This window comes from Leptodactylus fuscus, chromosome 2 (genome assembly GCF_031893055.1).
Source record: "Leptodactylus fuscus isolate aLepFus1 chromosome 2, aLepFus1.hap2, whole genome shotgun sequence".
In the NCBI taxonomy this organism is placed as follows: domain Eukaryota; kingdom Metazoa; phylum Chordata; class Amphibia; order Anura; family Leptodactylidae; genus Leptodactylus; species Leptodactylus fuscus.
In genome coordinates, this window is record NC_134266.1 from 233312336 (window position 1) to 233334041 (window position 21706).

General features: G+C 41.3%; 1 protein-coding gene across 4 annotated transcripts in view; it reads right to left on the bottom strand.

The window, feature by feature from the left end:
- ZNF385A (zinc finger protein 385A) overlaps positions 1-21706 on the bottom strand; it is a 255673-nt gene that overhangs the window by 68251 nt on the left and 165716 nt on the right. For 2 of the 4 annotated variants that reach the window (XM_075265836.1, XM_075265837.1), the window contains one exon: positions 14833-14975. In XM_075265836.1, the coding sequence (XP_075121937.1) occupies positions 14833-14975 (143 nt within the window). Of the gene's footprint in view, positions 1-7716; positions 8047-8403; positions 9038-14832; positions 14976-21706 lie in introns of those variants that run through there. The other 2 variants (XM_075265838.1, XM_075265839.1) reach the window with 2 other exon arrangements.

Sequence of the window (21706 nt, forward strand, 5' to 3'; positions counted from 1 at the left end):
ATACTGATGGGGTTAAGATTTCTTTTTTTATTATTAGATTTTGTTACATTTCTTCATTTTGTTATTTGGCAAAAATAAACCAATAATACTTCTATTTTTTAAAGCATTCCTACTTTGCATCATTTACTCCATGCCTGCCTAAAACATTTGCACTTTATTTTATAGGTAAAACCAGATTAAGCCAGGTTAAAGCATAATTCCTGGCAAAAACCTGTAATTCAATTTTTGCCAGATCAAACTCCCACGCACATGTAATCTTGAAGGTTCTCCTTTATGGGCAGATAATATCCAGACATCACTATCATGATACACAAAGTCATCTGTGTAAACAGATACATCATGTGCTGAATCTTTTGACGTCCAGCCATTAAAGTTCTGCTCAACAGATATACAGTTGACTAGGCCGACCATGACATGTCAGCTGGGTGACGTGCTTAAGGGTAGTACGTTTAGAGGACATTTGAGGTCTCTACATTTCCTGAACGCATACAAAAGGTAAGAGCTTGTTCCCTTCTCAGGGAAGTCCACATTTAGGGTGCGGGGTTTAAAAATAGGCTAAAATTGAGTGGAGACAACTGACCTTAAAGTGGACCTTTCATGTCCTAAGTCATATGCGGTTAAGACAGTGACAGTGAGCTTAATTCAGCACTGTCGGCATTCCCGTTATGTGCCCCGGGGCTAAAGATCGATACAGTTATAACGGTACCGATCTCTGCCTACCGTCAGAAGGGAGTTCCTGACAGTCTAGCTGGGCTATGATGGACACCCCCTCCCCCTGACAGTACTCGTCCGTAGCCCTGTACTATCAAGAAGGGGCGTTCCTTACCGCCCAGCGATGACGCTAAGCTGGGAAGAACACCCCCAAGTACTAGTCTATGGACGAGTACAGTAAGGGGGGGGGACGGATATCTCCAGCTCCGGGACACATAACAGGGAAGGCGACAATTTGCTGCCAGTTTTCTAGCGGTATATAAAACCGCATGTGCCTGAGGACATGAAAGGTCCTCTTTAACCTCACAAAATGAAACATAAGCTACAAGTAATGATAGCCATGAGACGCTCATGAGGTCTTATCATTGACATGTAATGAATACATAATACAACTTCTATAAATTCAGGAGAATCGCTGTTAGGGGTGCACAGGCAATAGTCACTGAATAGTCATGGGGCATGAGTAAATCCAAAGATTGCCCCCATACGAGAACACCATTGTTAAAAATAACACATGGTAGGAAGAGCGTCCTTTTGCAGATTTTGCACTTGGGCTTCAAGTTACACCTATGCACAATGTCATCCACAAGTCAAGACTATCTCATGTTTTCTTCTTTACTCAATCGTTGCTAAGAAAGTCTCCTAGGCAGGACCTAACATGACTGGGAAAGACCTAGAGAACAAGTTCCCATGTCTGTTGTCAGAGTATTTCCCCCTTGGGCCTCTAAACCTTAGATTTCACAGCCATAACATATACAAATCAGTCTTCTCTTCCTATGTGGAGGAAGCAAATGCTTCAGAATCTCGCTCTGTACATTTGTGACATTGCAGCAACCTGTAACTAGGAAAAGGACAGCGGTGCCTGGTGTGGCGCGTATCTCCTTCTGCTGCCTCCCGCCATGTCACTTCTCAATTCATCAAACACACTTTTATGTCAATGCGGCACGATTATGACTGTACTATTCAGGATCACAATGCCGGCACCTCACGCCAACCTCATCCCGCTGTTCATTTGTTTTATCCCACAATAAAACACGACTCCCTTCACTGGAGTTTTCCATTTTCTCATATAAAGAAAAAAAAAGCTGCAATATATTTTTACATTTACTGTGAATACTACGTCGATATACTCTGTGTGACAACCTCAAGAACATTCATTTCTTCCAGCAATATCTGAGTCACTTCTAAGGCTTCACTATTGCACCTCCATTTTTCACCTTTCTTATATTAAGAAATGAGTTATTTTTTGCTGTTCACATTACACGGAGAGGTTTTCCTAACAATGAATGAGTAATGAAGCATACTGCTGCATCATAATATATTTATAACCTTCTATTAACCACTTATAGGGCAAGATAGTGGCAGACAAGCCAGACAGCCGTACAATGGCAGCAATAAAATGGAATAAAATATAGCATGGATCAGGGGTCAGCAACCTTCGGCACTCCCGCTGCTGTGAAACTACAACTCCCAACATGCTCCATTCACTTCCATGGAAGTTTCAAGAACAGCAGAGTGAGTATGCATGCTGGGAATTGTAGTTTTACAATAGCTGGTGTGCCAAAGCTTTTCCCCCAGACATAGCGCCACTCTTATCTATCAGCTGTGCTCAGTATTGCAGCGCAGTTCGAATAAAAATGCTAGAAATATGCCTTCAATTTATGGGACTTTCTGAAAATACTGAAAAATAACACTTTGTGAAGGAAACCCTAAAACGTATCTCTAGTTGTAAATGAGCGGTGAATATAATGTGTCACCTTCTCCATTTATTGCATTGCTTTCCTCCCCCTATCACTAATACAACCTGTATCCACACTACACATATTCCATCATAGAAGTCTATGGAGAGGGGAGGGAGCAGTAGGAACCTGCTCAAGGTACAGAAAAAGAGAGAGACACACAAGTAAAGCGAGAAAATAAGCCTAATAAATGGAGAAAGAAGCATTATTCATTAATAAGATATATTACTAAGTTTCTTATATTGACTTGCACTATTCATTTATGAAAAGTTGTGTTCTAATAGGGGGTACACCTTAAAACTAACTCAAATATGTGGAGCATTACTTTAACCTTGCAGTGAACCCAAAGTAATCCAAGTAAAAGGTATAATACATCTCCATTACTCTGAGATTTCAAAGGCACTAAATGTACTTTAGTCTATTAATTCCAATAGTGAATCTCAGAACGGCCAAATAACTTAGAATTCCCGAGACAGGAAATGGCAGATTTAGCCGAAGTCTCATCAGAAAAAAGAGAACGTGTTTTATTTTATGATATTTTATTTATTTGGGTTTGGCATGTGCTGTAGAATTATTTTCAGTGGACAACGTGTCTTCTTGGAGACGCCTACAAAGGAGCAGACTGTCAAGGGATATGCAGTGACACACATTCATGGGAAAGTAATGAATTACATGAGCTGCAGCTTTTGTGTTCTTGCCACTGAGCTCCTCTTACGCTAGGTTCACACTAAGGTTTGGGTTCCCATTTTTCAGGTCCACTTGGGATCTGCCTGGTTTCCGCCCAAAATCAGTGGAGAGAAAAGTCCTACTTGCACAATGAGGGTAAGTTCACACGTAGTTTTTTTGGTCAGGGTTTTGAGGCCATATCCGCCTCAAAACCCTGACTAAAAAGACGGCTTCCATTGAAATCAATGAGAGTATCTTCTATTGACAACACCCCATATGATTTTCCATTTCAGCCAGTGGTGTCCCATTGAGTAGTCAGTTTGCACCTTTAAAAGGAGTCTCACCACAGGAAAAATCTTAATCAAAGTAATCCAAGTACACTTTAGTTCTTAGACAATTTCCAAATATGCCTTTGCTATTCAGCATTGCAGCTCCATTAGGTTAAGGCCCCACGGGACGATTCACAGCTATAAAGCACTGCGGGAAAAAATGCAGTGGGAGAGCATTGTTGTTCTTCCTGCAGAGCTTTGAACAGAAAGTTTGCAGAGTTTTCCTCCACGGACTTTCTGTTACAATTATATCTGTTACAATTATATCTACAGAATGACACCAGTATTTCCGTAGATATAATTCACATGCTGCGTGTCCGCGCTGCGGTTTTAAACGCTAAGAGGGCATGGGATTCGCATGAGTCGCATCCACTTTGCAGTTACTGTAAAACGCAACGATTTTTCCCGTGGCATTTTCACCATGGGCAAATTGCGGCGTCTCCGGCCCAATAGAGAAAATTGCTGTTCTATTCATCTGCCAATTAGCTGCAAAGGGCTTTTGGGTTGTTTCTTGTCATCTCAGGGCTTCAATCTCCACTGCTGCCCAGGGTAGCAGTTAGGGAAGGTAAAATACAGCACAGAGTGAAGCCTGGGGAACATAATACATGCCCCAAATGTCCTTTTGAATTCATTTGCATGTAAATAAAACAGCAATTTGCTTGAAGCTGCAAAGCTGAAAAGCAAAGGCATATTTGGAAAGTGTCTAAAAAACACTGGGATAACTTTGATTACAATTTTCTTGGTGACACATCTGTGCCTGTTCAGGTCTGCAATGTAAATTGCACAGCATTGTTTGGGCATGTTGAAATACTTGAGATCCTTCTTCTATTTAACATTAGTCATTGGTGCACTGCTCGGGTGCTACCATAAGTGTCCTAGTGGCCAAGCAGACTGTCAGAGGAGCCTTTGATAGGGTAAGGATCTATCACAATAATGGTCCACCAAAGACATTCAAATTAGAGAGGTAATATAGTCCTTAATATAGTCCTTTTCATAGGGGTTTGTTAGAGGGGGTCCCCAGAATCATTTTATCTGGTGGGACGTCCTTAGACGTGAGCTGTCATACACATTTGATTGACTTTCTGTCAACTCTGTGTCAATTGACTTTAATCTGTGTATGCCCAGCTTTAGGGGTACAGTATATTTACCAATACTGAATCCATATGATAACACAGTATGCGACTGCCTTGTAGCATACACTGTATTCCCTAATCTGGTTTACATCAACTGAGCAATACTGCTGCCAAGTTTATACCTATAGTTCACCAACACTTTCCCGTACAAAAACCAGATGGAAAACTTTCACGAATCAGTCACACGCACCTAATTTGAAAATGCTGCAGGTGTAGGAAAAAGCAGTGAAGGGGGTTGTGAAATACGACATTCAGCATGGAACAGCAATTACGATGGAAAGGTAGCATAATTGGGTTGATGAATGTGCCCCTTAGGGTACTACATATAGAGTCACTTTTTCCTGTGATACTGTCATAGTGTGGAGTTTGTGAGCGAGAATTAGACTGGAAGCTCTAAGGTGGATCAAGGACCAAGATACGGAATAGTGATGACGCAGCATGGAGTATGTAAGACCTTGTGTTCTGAATCACTGTAATTGTTAATGAGTGTCAGGCTGGATTCACATGTTTCTAATATGTCCATATAATATAGACTTAATTACAGCGGAAATCCCAGTCTAATCATCCAAACTATCAACATCAGAGACAGCTCTGGACTGGCCACCAGAGGTTCCTCAGGAGGTCCCAGGCTCTAACCTAGCAATAGTCCAGCCTGTAGGGGTTGCGGAAGGGTGGCCCCTTAGAATAATTTTATCTGGAGGACCAAGAAACCTCCCTGATAATAGATCCCTATAATGATACTATACCTGATAAGCTCTACAGGCTCTTCAAACAGCTGAGTAATGAAGATACCAATTGACGGACCCCCACCAATCTGATATTGGTGACCTATTTTAAAGAGGTTTTTCAGACTAAACATACTGATTACATATACTAAAGCTAGCACACTAATATCAGTTTTGTGGCACTTGGCACTATATTGATTAGATGTTCTCAGCAGCTCGTACACAGGAACATGAGCAGGAAGCAGACAGCACTGTTCTCTGTATAGTGGTCAGATCAGGTAGTGCAGATCAGCTCCCATTTATGTGAATGGGAGCTAAGCTGCAGTGACTGCTACACAGAGAACAGGGCAATCTACTTTCTGCTCCATGGTCTGTCAGACCTAAACAGAATCAATAATAGTGACCTATCATTAACATAGGCCTTTAATATTTTTTGCCTGAAAAACCCCTTTAAGGATAGGCCACCAATATTGTAGTCCTGAAAACCCATTTAATTGTTGTATACCATCAGCCTATAGATGTTAGGGTTAGTTCACACGGGGTTTTTTGGTCCGGAACCTGAGGCAGAAGCGCCTCAGGTTCCGGACCAAAAAACGTGTAGCTGTGACTCATCCAGCCGTGCACTCTGCTCCAGATTAGGCCCAATGAAAGGGTCTAGTCAGGAGGAGGGAGTGTCTTGAGGCCGAACCGCAAGGCGAGACGGCTTGAAGAATGAGCATCTCGCTTCTTTTTCCGGGAGCCGGAACAAAAGATCTGACCGGCTCCCATTGATTTCAACTGCCGTCGTCTTTTTGGTCAGGATTTTAAGGACGTATCCGCCTTCAAAATGCTGACCAAAATACCCCGTGTGAACTTACCCTTAGGGTGTATTCAGAATTCACATACTGGTTTTCTTGAACAGTGACCCTAGGTTCACACTAGCGTTCAAGTTTCCACTTATTGGGTCTACTTGGGAACCCAAAAATCCTATCCGTTTAAAAAGTGGTTACCCATGGAAACCCCAAACCCCATAGACTAATGACGTCCACTGGGTTTCCACCAAAAATTGATGGAGAGAAAAGTCATCCTTGCAGAATGGGGGACAAAGTCCATGAACGGTCACCCAATGCTAGTGTGACCCCAGTCTTAGCCAAAACCAAAAACCACATGAAAAACCATGGTCATTTGTATTACACATGTGCAGTACACAATGGATAAGTATGAATACATCGCTAAATGGATAAGAAACTTTGACATGTTTCAAACTGCTAAGTGCTGGTCAATAGGTCTCATTAGTCATTACTCATGTGGCTCACTTCGATTAGTATTTAGAACAATGCCCTCTAGTGGCCACATAGTTGTGAAATGCAATGTAGATACTACATACAGGAAATCTCTCTGAAAGACCACCATATTCCAAACATCATTCTGTTATGCAGACCAGATATACAGTTTTACCAAATATTATCTATAGCTGCCATCCTCTTTAAGATGACCATCATTTTTAATGCAACATCAGGAGGTTGTCAGGAGATTTATCTGATTTTATCCAGGTCATTGTCTTTGAGAAGACCACCCCCAGTGTAGACCACTTTTTAATAAAGTATCAGCTGGTTGTCAGAAGGTTTACATGGTCTTATGCAGACCAGATTTACATCTTTATCATACATTATGTATACTACTCATTGTCTTTCACCAGACCTACAGCAGACATTTTTTTAGGCAAATTTTAATGCAATAATCAAGAGAATTCACAGTATTTACATGATATTGCCAAGTACAAACTAATGAAATATTCGACAATGCTCACCATGCCCTCTAGTGGTTACATGTTTGTGAAATACAAAGTAGGTAATATTAATTATTTACAGATATATAGAGTATTACAATATTTTAGAAATATTGTATATTTTGAGATGCAGAATGTTCAATATTTACATACAGATATAACAGACGTGACTGTGGGATATCATGAGGAATTTACCTGCAGTCCTATGTAAATAACAGACCATGCACATCAAGAAAGGATTATATATAGCAGATAATTTCCAAATACATCCTATATATGAGAGTACGGTACAGTGTGGTTAAGGATGCTCATGGTTGCACATGTAGACAAGTATATAGACACAATGGGCTGTGCAGGTGATAAGCATGAGTATATAGATACAATGGACTGAGCAGAATACCGAAAAGATGAATAAAGTTATCGGCATTGCAGTAAATAGAAAGAATAGAAACGAATTCAAAGGAAAGATAAGATGGAAGGAAAGTGGAGGCAGAGACAGAAAAAGGCAGCAGAAGGTGAAAAGAGAAAGAGGCGTAATGAACAGATGGAGGGATAGAGGGAAGGGCTGGGGTAGACACAGAGAGGAGCTTCATGGTGCCATGCTTGTACAGAATGGTAGTTTAGGGCACAATGTATCCTCCTTACCCTGCATGAATGGATTGCTGCATCCCACAGCCTGTGCAAGCAAAGAGCAGCAGCCTGTTCTGTCACAAGCGAAGCATCCCAAGAGCAGATTCCACCCCTTCAGTGCCAGGGATCTGTGCACTCTGCCTGCCCTTTCCACCCTCAGAAATACTCATCATCAACCTAATTAACACCTTCACTGCTGGTATGTCACTCTGACATCCATCTGACGCACAGTCCTTAACCCCTTCTCCACCAAAGCGCAACAACTCAGACTTCCAATAGGCATTAAAACCATCACCGCTACAACACATGCATCACATGGAGTTGCCTGGCTCTTTAAGAAAATGAGCCAAAGTTAACCCCTCCACTACAAAGGCTTTCACATCTTCCAAGTTCATGCTCTCTTGGAGGACTAGTTGTTCACAAACCCTCTGTTCCTGTCATCACTTGGAATTATCTAGGAATGTAATGAGGACAGCGGGCACTTGGCACTGCCAGTCTACTGAAGCAAACATTAAACCCCAATAAGTCATTCAATAAGGGTAAGCAATTCAGTATCTCAGTGTAAGATATTTGCCCTTCCCATGCCAAGTACAGTTGACAACATTTGCCCTTGAAAACCCAGATGCCACCCTCCTCCTTCCAGACCCAAGTCTAACTGTTTACATAGATTACCAATAGTGTCAAGAAGACTTGTGCACCTACCGCAGTAGTGAGCAGAGATGTGCTGAAGGGTTAACCATAGTGGCAGGACAGATACAGTGCACCACTAACTTCCAGGCGACAGCTAAATGACACATACTAGTGTCACACATGACATAAGAGACTACTAGCCAGAGGTATTCAGCAGGTGACAGGACAGGATAGGGTTACGCTCAAGGAGATCCCCCTCTGGAAGCAAGATTTAGGGAGGGAAGAGCTGGGATCTGCAGCCAGTAAGATCCTGGGGAGTGGCTAAGAACTTAGCTTTCTATGTTAACTCCGCCATGGAGAGTATACGGTGTATTCATCCATTCATTTACTATGGAAAGGTCATTTACATGTGATTATTGGCATAACGGGGACGATATCAATGATTCGGGATTATATTCTGCATGAAGAAATATGATAAAAGAATGTGACAATGTAATTGTATGAAAGATAAAAGCAATTGCTGCGAGTAGGCGTAGTACGACCATTTGGGCATTAGGGCAGTGCCCAGGGCCTATGGCTAGTAGTCACATACATTAATGTGCACGTGAAGACACTGCGAATAAAAGGAAACATAAAATACATGATAGAAATAATGCTCAAGAATATTCTACTAATCTAGCTCAGGTAAGGGGACATGCACATGACCGTGTGCGTGTCGCTGGGCTGTGATTGGATGGCGCACGGTTGTCATCTGTATGCCGCCCATTCATTGGGGCCAGTGAACACGGTCTGCAAAACTGAAAGGAATAGGATCGATTCTGCTTAAATGAGCCTCAAAAATATGAGGATGTATTGGAAGACCATATATATATATATATATATATATATATATATATATATATGTATCTGGCACCAACATACTCCGCATAGTCCCCTTTACATATCAGAGGACACAGACAATAATAGACATTACAATGTTAAAAATACATTTACATATCAAACAATAGGAGTGAGCGCCCTGCTGGCGAGAGTTTACCATCTATGAGTGTATCATATATTTCAGACATGACAGATTATACCATTGTAAAATGTTATTTTCTATTCACTCTTCTGTTTCTCTCTAGTCCTTCAGGTGTGTTATAGACGGCAATAGTGACATCTGCAGGATAATGCAGGCCACTGTTTTCTATTAAAGGGAATCTGTCATGTTGAACATGGTGTCTGATCCACCTGCAGCATACCGTACTGAGAAGACTGATAGACCTTGCTTATTCTGGCCTTAGGAGTCCAGGGGGCGGGACTAATCAGTGACCGTTATCTTGTTATGTTATGCATAAATCTGCTCATCATGTTTTATCAGTCACAAAATAGTAGATTTATAATAGATTTTCATGCAGAACTTTAGCTAAGCTTTTGGCCAGTTGAACAATAGCTAGTATGTAACAATCTATATAGCATGTTAATCCGTTTATGTAGGTGTATCTGCTCAACATTTCCCGTATCTCAGATGAGTTCTTGTACGTATACCAGTATTTTTCCTAGGAATCAGAGACATGACCATTGTACACAAAAGGACCTTTGGGAACCCCCAAGGTCCAGGGCCCAGAAGCAACTGCTACAACTGCGCCCCCTATTGCTACACCCCTGTAATGAGCTCCTCTGTCAGTAGTGATGGAAGGACTCATTGGTGAATAGAGAGTTTTATTCTCAGTAATTACCAGTCCTAGGACTCGGAGCCCTTATGTGCACTGACATAGGTGCCAAGACCACAGAAGATTTAGGGGATCTGAGAATCTTACTTCCCACTCGCAACTTGGGCTCCATACTGTGTGGACTCAAGGCACTACTGTAGTGTGTGGGATATGGAGCATGATATAGTATGTACCTGGGGGGACTAGATTATGGGAGTCCTGAGGGCACTATACAGTGTGAAACCTGGTGTGACTATATTGCGTGGAATCCTGGGGAGGCGGACACTATATTGTGTGGGAACTGGAGGAAATATACTTTGTGAGACCTGGGGGGGATTATATTGTATGGGACCTGAGGAAATGATACTATGTAGGCACACATATGGGACACTATAGTGTCTATGGGGGAACTCCCCTCCCCCACCAATACACCCCCATGATATGCTCTCAATCCCTCTAATATTATTCCCAACAACCCCCTGGAATCCCTCCACCCCCCAGAAAACTCCTGATTACATGCATAATATCTCACATACTGTATATACATACAGTACATATAAAACTATGAGCTTTTACACCTAAGTTAGCTAAATAAAGGTTCCTAGGCTTCCATGGACAGAATGGAGATTCCTAGATAAATCATTTCTTGTCCAATAAACATGTGAAGATGGCTCTACAAGGATCATAAAGAGTGACCTATAGGCGGATGAATCTATACAAGGTAAAAATAATATAGCAGTGACTTGCAGGCCTCGGCCCCTGGTCCCGGGTGAAATGTCTGGTTTGAGAGACAATTTATTGTTTATAATGGAGTTTGCAGCAGAAGGGATCAATTGTATCATTCAATAGCCTTCTAAAAGTCATATTGAAGTTATGAAGTAAGGTATGTGCATAGTGCGCTGGTGGGGGTGTATTGATCGAAAATGTGCAAGATACAGAACAAATTTGCTGGATTGAGAGCTACTGTATGATTTTTGCTTCTACAATCTTGCAAAAGCCAAGAGCAAAACAACTGTCAGTCACTTCCTCACCCCAAATAGAAGAACTTCATGAAGATGGGTTATCTGGACATCAATATACTGTATGTACAAGCATGTCATTACTATGGAGACTGGAGATGACAGCTTACTTCTCAATAGTGACAGCTGAAGTGCCAGCAGCGTGCACCTCCAGATCTCCCCGAAAAGCCTAAGGCTGCGGACACACCTGCGTTGGGTTCAGGGACTTCGTCCCCCATTTCTGCTTAAAATATACGGAGTGAAACGTCCTGCAAGCAGGACACAAGCAGGAATTTTCTCTCCAAAGATTTCGGATGGAAATGCAGTGGGCCCCTTTATAGTCTATGGGGTCCATGGGTTTCCATGGGTAACCACTTTTTAAGCGGACAGGGTTTTCATTTTTTTGGTCCCCAAGTAGACCCAAAGAATGGAAATCCGAATGCTATGGTGAACCTAGTGTTAGTCAGGAAATTGCCTCAAATTAATATTAGTGCAAAAGTGCCCCAAAGTAAAAAAAAAAATAAAAAAAATTTCAGCCTGCAGAATGCCCCATGTGAACAGGGTTGAGGGGATATCGTCACTCCATAGGGAGAGAACCACCATTTAGGTGTGTGGAGTCTTATTAAGCCATGAGCGCTCCACTGTGCAAAGGAACATGGGAAGAATATGCAAATCTGACTTCCATGATGTAATTAGGAAGCCAGTGCCTCAAGTATGCATACCAATAGAGGGCGCTCACTGAGGATGTGCAAGTCTATCTTTCATGATGTAACTAGGAAGACAGAGTCTCAGTCAAGCAAACCAATAGAGGGCGCTCCCTTTAACATCATGCCGACCTTCTCAGAGGCCTTTGTTGCCCATGTCAGGGTCATTACAGTGCAGTTGTCACAATGTGGGTACATATACTGTGAATCTCCTCCGAGGACACCTTATCATACACTTTGTAAACTAGCCAGGACAACTCTGCTCTTTTAAATGCCTTTCAATGGAATTTCGGTGGTCGCCTAAAATATGTTACAATGTATTAATTTACTGATGTCTATCCAGGAGCTTAGCCTGGCCAGGACCTTAGGAGATCCCTCACTTTTCACCTGTCAATCTTGACAACCTTCAATGTCAGCAAAACTCTGATAGAAATCTCTGAGGTAAGCAATATGGCACAGTCATCAGGACAGCACTATTCCACCCCCCCCCCCCCCCCCTCATTATACTGATTGGAGAGCACCCCAGGTCACAGATCCCACCCTGCTATCTTCTAATGTGTCTTAAAGGCTGGTCAAAAAGTCTAAAAGCCAAAAAGATCATTCAAAGTCAAAGTGAATTTCGCACATTCCCATAGGTGTCCATGTTACTTCAATTTTACAGCTTTCTCACGGCACACAAGAGCCATTAATAGCTGAAATTCTCTCACACTTCTAAGATGTAAATGATTTATCTCCTGACTGGTCTAGCCTCAATTTACTATCTAAAAATATATTGAGAATAAAAGTTTAATATACCTATGGCGGCAGTGGAAACTGCCACCGTATCTATAGATAGACAGAGAGATAATTTGATTAAACCACTTATTTTAGATAAATTTTGGAGTGCTGCCATTTTTCCGGGTTTTTTTTTAGATAGAGAGCTAGATATATAAAGATCATAGGAAACAATTATGACATCCACAGGATATTCCATATATTTGTTATAGGTGTGGGCTCCAGCTCTGGAAACAACACTTATGTCAAGAAGTGGGGTCAGGGATGCCAGTCTGAGCCCCATTCAATGGAGAACTGGCTGCATGTACAAATGACTTCAATGGGAGGCTTTTTTTCAGCGCTGAAATTCCACACCAAATTCCTCACCATTTTCCTCCGTGTGAATGGACCCTTACAGTACCAGCAAAGTGAAGGAGATTCTAGCTAATCCCATACACACACTGCGAAAAAAAACGATGCAGAAAATCTACATTTTCAAAAACTTATGAGTTTTTGAAAAATGCAGCATGTCAATTTTACCTGCAGAAATGTTAGCGTTTTCCAATAGATTTAATAAGGGAAAACGCAACAAAAACACAATAAAAACGCTGCAGAAAAAAACAAGTTTTGTTTCCACTGTGTTTTTTCTGCAGTATTTTTTAGATGCATTCTGCAAAAAATAGGTCATATAGTATATGATCTCTCAGGATCCAGCACAGATCGCTTATTCTAGTAGCCTCTGTGTGCCGAAAGGTAGTGGGCGGGAGACGCATACATATAAAAATTAATAGGAGAGATGCTGCAGTTCACCAGAACCACCACTATGACCTGTGGATAGTATGAAAACTTGATTCTCAAAAACCCCTTTAAGACCGGAGCCCCACAGGCTGGAAATGCCACGATTTGCCTAAGGCGGAAACGCCGTGGGAAAAATTGCGGCATTTTACAGTAACTGCAAAGTGGATGGGACTCGTGTGAATCTCATGCCCACTTTGTGTTTAAAACCACAGTGCGGACATGCTGCATGTTGAAAATTGCAGTATGTCAATTATATCTATGAAAACAGCGGCGGCTTTCCCGTAGATATAATGTAACAGAAAGTCCACGGAGGAAAAGTCTATGAGCTTTCTGTTCAAAGCGCTGCGGGAAAAACCACGATGTGTTCCCGCCGCGTTTTTTCTCGCAGCGCTTTAGCACCATAGATCGTCCCATGGGGCCTTAGCCAAAGGCTAATGCTAGGTAGCGAAATGCAGCAAACAAACAAAAAAAAGCAGCAGAAACGCATCACATTTTTGCATAGTGTTTTTTATTGCATTTTCAAACAGTTTTCCTCTGCAGACTTTCTGCCCCTATCAGATCTATATGGAAAACACCAGCAGGTAGAATTGACATTTAAAAATGCATCTTTTCCGCTGCAGATTTTTTGGGGATTAGCCAGAATCCCATTCACTTTGCAGGTACTGTAAAAACACAGTATTTTTACTACCACGGGCTAAGGCTGTCACTTGCGTTTTTCTGGAACCTGTAGAAATACATTGTTCTTCAATAACTTACTTTATTAGCAACCTAGAAAAGAATAATAATAAGAAGTCTATTTTGGAATTCTACGGCACTGACATCATAGATGATAACTAATAATAGTCTTTATAACTTCATAGAGTGTGTTACATCAAAGTCCTCATTATCTGGATGTGTCATTTGTAATAATGGCCCCTTTTGTGAGTTTTATCCTTCAGCTGGATTCAGGATCCACACCTTAATCTAATTTCTGGTGGGAGCCTTAGCGGCAGTACATCTAATACTTGTAAATTATCATACTTATTTTCTAGGTTAGAAGTTGAGGAATCTAATCTACTCCTTGCAGAAGAAGCCTGTAATTTGGAGAAGCAGAGCAAAACATTGAATATTCCTCAGTATAAAAACAAGAAAGACGTTTGATGCTATTTTAATGCAGAGGAGGGTTTGACGTCACAGTATTCCTGCCCCGGCTTGTTAGTAGAATCACTGTACTCTTAAAGGAGGACCTGTCAACGCTCGGAACGTGCCTGTTTTAGAAAATAATTGTATTCTGCATAGAAAAACAATTCTACCATTGTTTATAAGAAGTCTGTGTTATTCCATTCCTCTGTTATTCCTACCAGAAATGTATGTAAAAATTGAGAACTGGTTGTTGTTACCAGTTGGGGGAATGGTAATAGTTGTCAATTTAATATATATATATATATATATATATATATATATATATATATATATATATATATATATATATATTCTCGGAAGAATAACACAGGAGCAACACAATGCAGCAAAGACAAAAACAAGATGAAAACACGGCCTCAATAGCATAATGCTTACCGTGCTGAATCTGGGGAAGAGACCCAAGGCAGGCTGAGGTTCCACAGGAAAGGAGAGGAAAGGTTTAATATCCAGGTGACGCTGGACCATGGCGGGAGGCGGACGGAGAAGGGTGGGGAGGCCACCACCTCTGTTAATGCTCCCTGAAAAGAAAAAGGAGTAGGTTTTTATACCACAAAGCATATACATGTCATCATACATACATCTCCATGCTGTAGGTTCTCTATACTCTATATATCACTAGGAAACCAAGCCTAAGTTTGAAATGCCACTTCATTCTGGCAGGGGACAAAACTCCCCCTTTCTCCAGATGAGTAGGGGTCTGACTACTATGGAAAGGGGATAACTTGTAAACAGGGTAATACTTCTTTAAGATTCCCTGGGAAGAAGTGACAGCCTAAAGAAGACACATTTAATCCATAAGACCACGGAGTAATATCTTTAAGAGTTCCTTTTCTGCTTACCACGACTTGCTATATCACACCCTTGCTGTGCACTAATGATGCTTATCTAGTCTGTACTTCATTGCACCTAGGACATCTGACCACTTGTAAGAATCGGAGACCTGGTTCATCTTCCAGTGTCATAGAAAACAACTTTGGACTCAGTAATCATGAAAAGCAATTACTTCCGACTCCCCGATGTCCCAGATTCTGGCTGATATCAAAGTGTTCTGCAGAATATTGACATTTTCTAAGTGACCTCGGTGGATTCAGTTCATTTTGCAAAGTGGACGTCAATGTGGTTCTTGCCGAGCTAACGTGTTTTCTTCTCCCGCTCGCTGTGTCTCAGATTCTGGTTGTTATTATCGTCCTACTGGGGTGAATCTGATAATTATCCTGCCATTTATATGGCATACAAAAGAACCATCTGATGCTATGCTGTGCTCAGAGCTTTTTAAAGTTCACAGGATTTTGGGTATATGCACCAGAGACAGCTGAGGTTTTTCCAAGCTCAGAACACATCATTGAATGTATGTAAAGTTTGTTCTCATTAAGATGAATCACAACCTGCCATAACAGCAGCCTGCTGGAGAGGCCGCCAAAATGACGGAAAGCGCTCTCACCGAGCTTTAGATTTTCCCTTGAAAATTTGTAAAGCAGGAAATTCTTTCTGAAAAAAATATAGATGAAATATATGGATTGTATAAAGCCTGTGACTCATACCAACTACATGCAAAGGTTAATAATGCTGCACAGCATCTGAGTTTACCACAATATCTTCCGGTATTCAGAACCTTTAGGGCTTAAGGGGTTCTCCGGTTTGAGCAATACCTACCGGCATTGTTTGACAATAAACTGAATACAAAGAGGTCTTAATTCTTCTACCACATGCGCAAGACGAGACAGAATTACCAAGTTCCGGCCTCTAAGTAATTCTTGCGCGTGTACCTGACCCTGATCTCAAATCTATACCAGTCAGGAACTAGTATAGATATGTGGCATAATTCATGCCAGCTCTCTGGTATGAGTTATAGTAAATCTGGAAGACCGGCCAGCCTAGATTTCCTACGGAAATCTAAAGAAAAATGGTGAGCTTGGCACAGCAACAGAGGATTCACAAAATGCACCAAAAAAGCATCAGGTTTAGGAACTTTTTTGGCCATTTTCTAGGCCTATGATTAAGGGATAGGTACAACTGCCCGAAACGCGTTAGCTTGTCTGCTGATGTTTTTATTATGGATCCATGTTTGTATTATTTTAGCATGATTTAGTAAAAGTTATATTGAAATATTGCCTCTGTTTTAGTAAATGTGCGTCAAAAACCTGACAGTAATGGTGACGGGTGAAATGAAGCATTACACAGTGACCACTCAGATCAATGCAGGGCAGGATAGGTCCTCCGGTAATGAGAGACACCCTATGTAATTGCTGTCCATTGTGGACAAAGAATGAAGATCTGGATATCATATATATTATGTATATCAGGATGACATGCACCCATTGACAAAGCTCTACTGTATCGATCTCATCGAGGACTTCAGCAAGACACTATAATATGTATTGTTTTTACGGTGGTTTCTATGGGGCTGGTCCTTACAGAGCATAATTAGTGTCATAATACAGGGACTTGGGCTTGTTAGATGCCCCCAGACATGCTTCCCCTGCTGTCCCAGTTGCATTCCAGAGGTGTTGTCATCATTTCCTGGGGTGTCATAGTGGACTTGGTGACTCTCCTGAGTCGGAGAGTGGGATCCCCTGAAACGAAGCATTTTCCCCATAGACTATAATGGGGTTCGATATTCGTTCGAATAGTTGAATATTAAGGGGCTATTTGAAACGAATATCGAATATTTCACTGTTTGCTCATCTCTAGTAGTCATTGTTCCCCAATGCCTAAGGCATAACATGAAGCTTTGAGACCCCAATGCAAAATCTATAAAAAAAAATAAAGCCCCCCAACCATAATGTATTATTTATAGTGGGAAGGAACAGGTTATGAGCCCCCTAAAGCTCCTGGATGTGGGTGCAACCACATCCTCTGCATCCAGTCAAGTTACACCCCTCCCTCCCAAAGCATTTAGATGAATTCACTCACTAACTAGCGATCCTGAGTTCCTAAACATTATTTTCTTGTTGAATGTAATCCACAGCGGCAGAGAGACACAAGCACGTATTTTGCCACACAGATAGGTGAGTCACTGGTAATAAGCAGGTAGCTCCAGACAACACATATCATGAGGATCACTATACACACATCATACACCCCCTCACACCAGGTGCAGACAAACTGTAGAGACATGCTCAAATCTACAGAGGCCTTTAATAGTATACGCTCCAAACATGAAACCTCTCTACAGAATATATCATTGTCATCCTCATATCAAAGTAATGATGAGGACTTGTATAAAATGTATCATAAAAATAACTCTAAAATGTTATATACTGGCTGTGAACATCAATTATAAAAGCAAATCTAGGTAAAAGTCACAAAACATTTTTACGCAGAAGCAAAATCATAGAGTAAAATATCTCACCCAATATATCAGGGGTCAGCAACCATCGGCACTCCAGCTGCTGTGAAACATGCTCCATTCACTTCCATGGGAGTTCCAAGAACAGCAGAGCCAGTATGCATGCTGGGAGTTGTAGTTTTACAACAGCTGGAGAGCCAAACCCTGCAATATATTATAAGCATAGGTGTAACTTCAAGTGCAAGATCTGTATTGGGGTCATATCCTCCATGTACTATTCACAGAAGATATATATATATATATATATATATATATATATATATATATATATATATATATATATATATATATATATATATATATATATATATGGCATATGGACCTCTGGGGGTCTTAGTAGTACCTGATACCTCTGCACCCCCTCTTTAGGGGTTATGAAAAGAATGTAGTTCAACAATGTAGTTCTTGAAGTTGAACATTAGGGGGAGCCAGAGAGTTATAAAACTTTTACTACATCCTACACATTGATAACTTATGGGTCTGCTTCTGTTGCTATTCTAGGCACATACAGGTGCACATGATCGTCTTTTACTCTCAGAATAAAATGAGGTGGTAGACCCCATTTCTAAAATACTGTAATGTTCAATAAGATGTGATAACCTAAGCAGACACCATAAAATAATATCCTATTATCCCATTAAACATATGACGGATTGCCCTCCAGGCTCACAACCATTACATTATCAGTTTCTCAATATTGCAAATCGTCAAAGATTTCCCTTTCAGTCGTCTGCAGCACCAAATACCGGTTCCCTGTTAGCTCAGTGTATACATGTATTCATTTCTAGCAGGAGACAGCTCTCTATCAGACACCATCACAGTCACGAAGTCCGCTCCTTGGGGCGATGAGAGTAGGACAACATTGTACTGAATATGCCAAAGCATTAATCATACAGTAAGCCTGCACTGCCATGATAAGTTGAGTTCTGCCTCTACATCTGTTTAGCCGCACCAGCAACATCTGACCAGCGACCTCAGGCATATCTTATTTATTTCAGTACTAGTTTTCCTTCCATGGCTTTCGATGCATGAATGACTCTTTCCTATGATCATCTAAATGAGTTACTAATTTTTCATGTCCCACTTTCACTGGGGTTGGAGCCATTAAATATCTGATAAATCCTTCTAAATCAATTTTATGCCCTGGTTTTATACAGAAGTGTCTAAGTCGTCTTCATACATTTTTCCCTTTGTTATTGTCGGCATTATGCTCTTGTGACAGTCGCCATTTAGGCATTTAAAGAGGACGCGCCATTAATCCCGACTTGTGTGTTTAGTCATTGTATTCTACATTTTACAATGCAGTGTTGTTACTCTTCTGTATATGTGTCCCAATATAATCTGGCACGGACAGTACTGATTCAACAATGTGAAAGCTACACACTCAACTGGTAACACCTACTTGTCAATGTATTCCTAAACTTTCAGGAGGGATAACAGAGGAACATCACAATGCTTTCGCATCTGGACCCAGGAGAAGACCATAAGGTGTTCTATTGTTCTATTACAATTAATGATACATTAGGGAGCCTGATACAGATTTTGCATTGAGGCCTCTATTAAGGCGGAAGAGTTTATAGGTTTATAGGTTCTCCATGACACAACCTTCAGACGTCTTATATAATGAAATATATTTTCGCCATAGCTAAAACCCCAACCTTTCCAAGCTGTCACTGCTGCAAACGCTAACAATGTCATTTCTAAGAAAAGGGACAGATTCAGCGGACCATGGCCCTCGTCCCCGACAGTCACTTTGTCATCTTGTAGTGTTCTGAGCAGATGTGATGGACCATGCCCCTTACTATTGGCATCGCGGTGCCACTCCAGGGTAAGTAACCCACTCCTCGCACCACTTTATGCTGATCATACTGCCGGCGGTGTCTGCTCCCATTATTTTTGCCTTGTACACAGAATAATAAAATATGATCTTTCTTCATTTTTAGGAGCTTCTCTTCAGATTTAGGTCAACTATTGTTTATGGATTAAACAGCAGCCTTGGCTGCTTGGTGTGAAGCTGATTTGGGTCATAAGAATTAACATTGCCACAAGTATTTTTAACTAGAGAATACTTCCAGATTATTCAGTATGCATTTATGACTTGGCCACGGTCCCACCTGAGCACCAGCAGTCTACAAGCCACAGGAAGAAAAATGTAATGTCTTATCTTTATCAGTGAGTTCAGCCAGGAATAAAGCAGCCTATGCTTTTTAGATACACTAGCTTTTGGCCAAAGGCTTGTTCGGCAGACAGCTATCTCTTCTTACATCCCCAGACATGCATGCTCGGCTCAGCTGAGCAGTGACCACATGCTGAACAGATAGATGGAAGAAAACTACAGCTGCCGGGCAATGGCTTATCTTCCTAAGAATATGTGTATCAGGCAGGGGAAATCCAATTACCACCCGATCCTTATCTTCCCCGACATCTGCCATCAGGGGAGAGTCTGGAGGCCCAAAGACACAATACATGGCCGGTGAGTCCTGCTTACATCTAATGTGTATAGTCAGCTTTACTGGGAATAATAACTAATATTCTACCACACTGGGGATATCAATTGATGTAAAATTTAAAAAATTGCTTTGGTTTGGAGAAATGGCTTGGGGTACTGCAAATTAAGGACCCTAGAACGTCCCACAGCAATAAAGCACTGCGGGAAAAAATGCGGCGGCAACGCATCGCGATTCTTTTCACAGTGCATTAAACAGAAAGTTTGCAGAATTTTTCTCTACGGAAACTATGGAAACTGTTTCAATTATACCTATGGCGAACTGCCGGCGTTTCTGTAGGTATAATTGACATGCTGTGATTTTCAAAACCACACCGATTTTTTAAATCGCAGCATGTCCGCTACGCGGTTTTTAACGCAAAGTGGGCATGCTGCATGTCCTGACAACCTGATGGGTGTATCTGTGAAATAAGTGCAGGTTGTGTGCACTAAAGCAGAACTGTGAGATCCCAGAGTATAACTTGGAACGGGGCCTATTCCACTAAGATCAGGTGCGTTCTGGAAATGGAAAGGCCAAAATAGATGGACGGGCACCAGACATCACATAAGGAGTGAAGCTAGCTGTGCCAATAAAAATGACTAACCTCATATTTTGCATTTAAATATTAAAGTCAAGCTGTTGTAACCTGGACTGATAATAAGACATACATCTGCCATAAAAATGAATGCTAAATTTGAGATTTCTTTGTAAATTGAAAGTCAGAGAGACACAGAAGTGTAACTTGAAGCTCCCAGTGCAAAATTTGTATTAGGGTCCATAACAACCTTCTGTCATTTAGTCTAGTGCCTCAAGTCGCGTAAACTCAGCGGAAAAAAACAGTCACTTCTAACAAATCTCATCCTCACCTTGAAAAAAATACATGCTGCTGACACGCAAACCGTTGCATGTTCGCTGGCTGTGAAAAGCGCTCTTGGAAAAACCGAGATGCATTGCTGCCTCACTTGTTCCTGCAGCGCTTTGTTGCTGCAGGCCACTATGTGGGACCTTAGTCTTAGAATCATGTCATATTTTATGTTGCTGAGTAATATTTGGGACCCCCCTGAGCATGCAGGACCCCAAAACAACGTCTACCTCTGCAGAAATACCCTTGGATAGATCGCTACAGGTGTAGCACAGTTGAACTTGAATCTGATAACTTGCTGCAGCATGATGACTGACACTGAAATACATTAGCATTACAAAATAAAACATTGATAAAATTTCCACAATGACCATGTAAACCTGAACGGACGGACGGTTGTGTTGTCTATAAACACATGTCACACAGAGCTGAAGTTATTGTAATGTGATAAGCCTTCATGGTGTAATGGACACCTTCATTAGTTCCTCGGTTTACATGTCATTAGGTATCACCTTAATCTGATACTGTATGTGCTATGTCTGGAGACGTCGA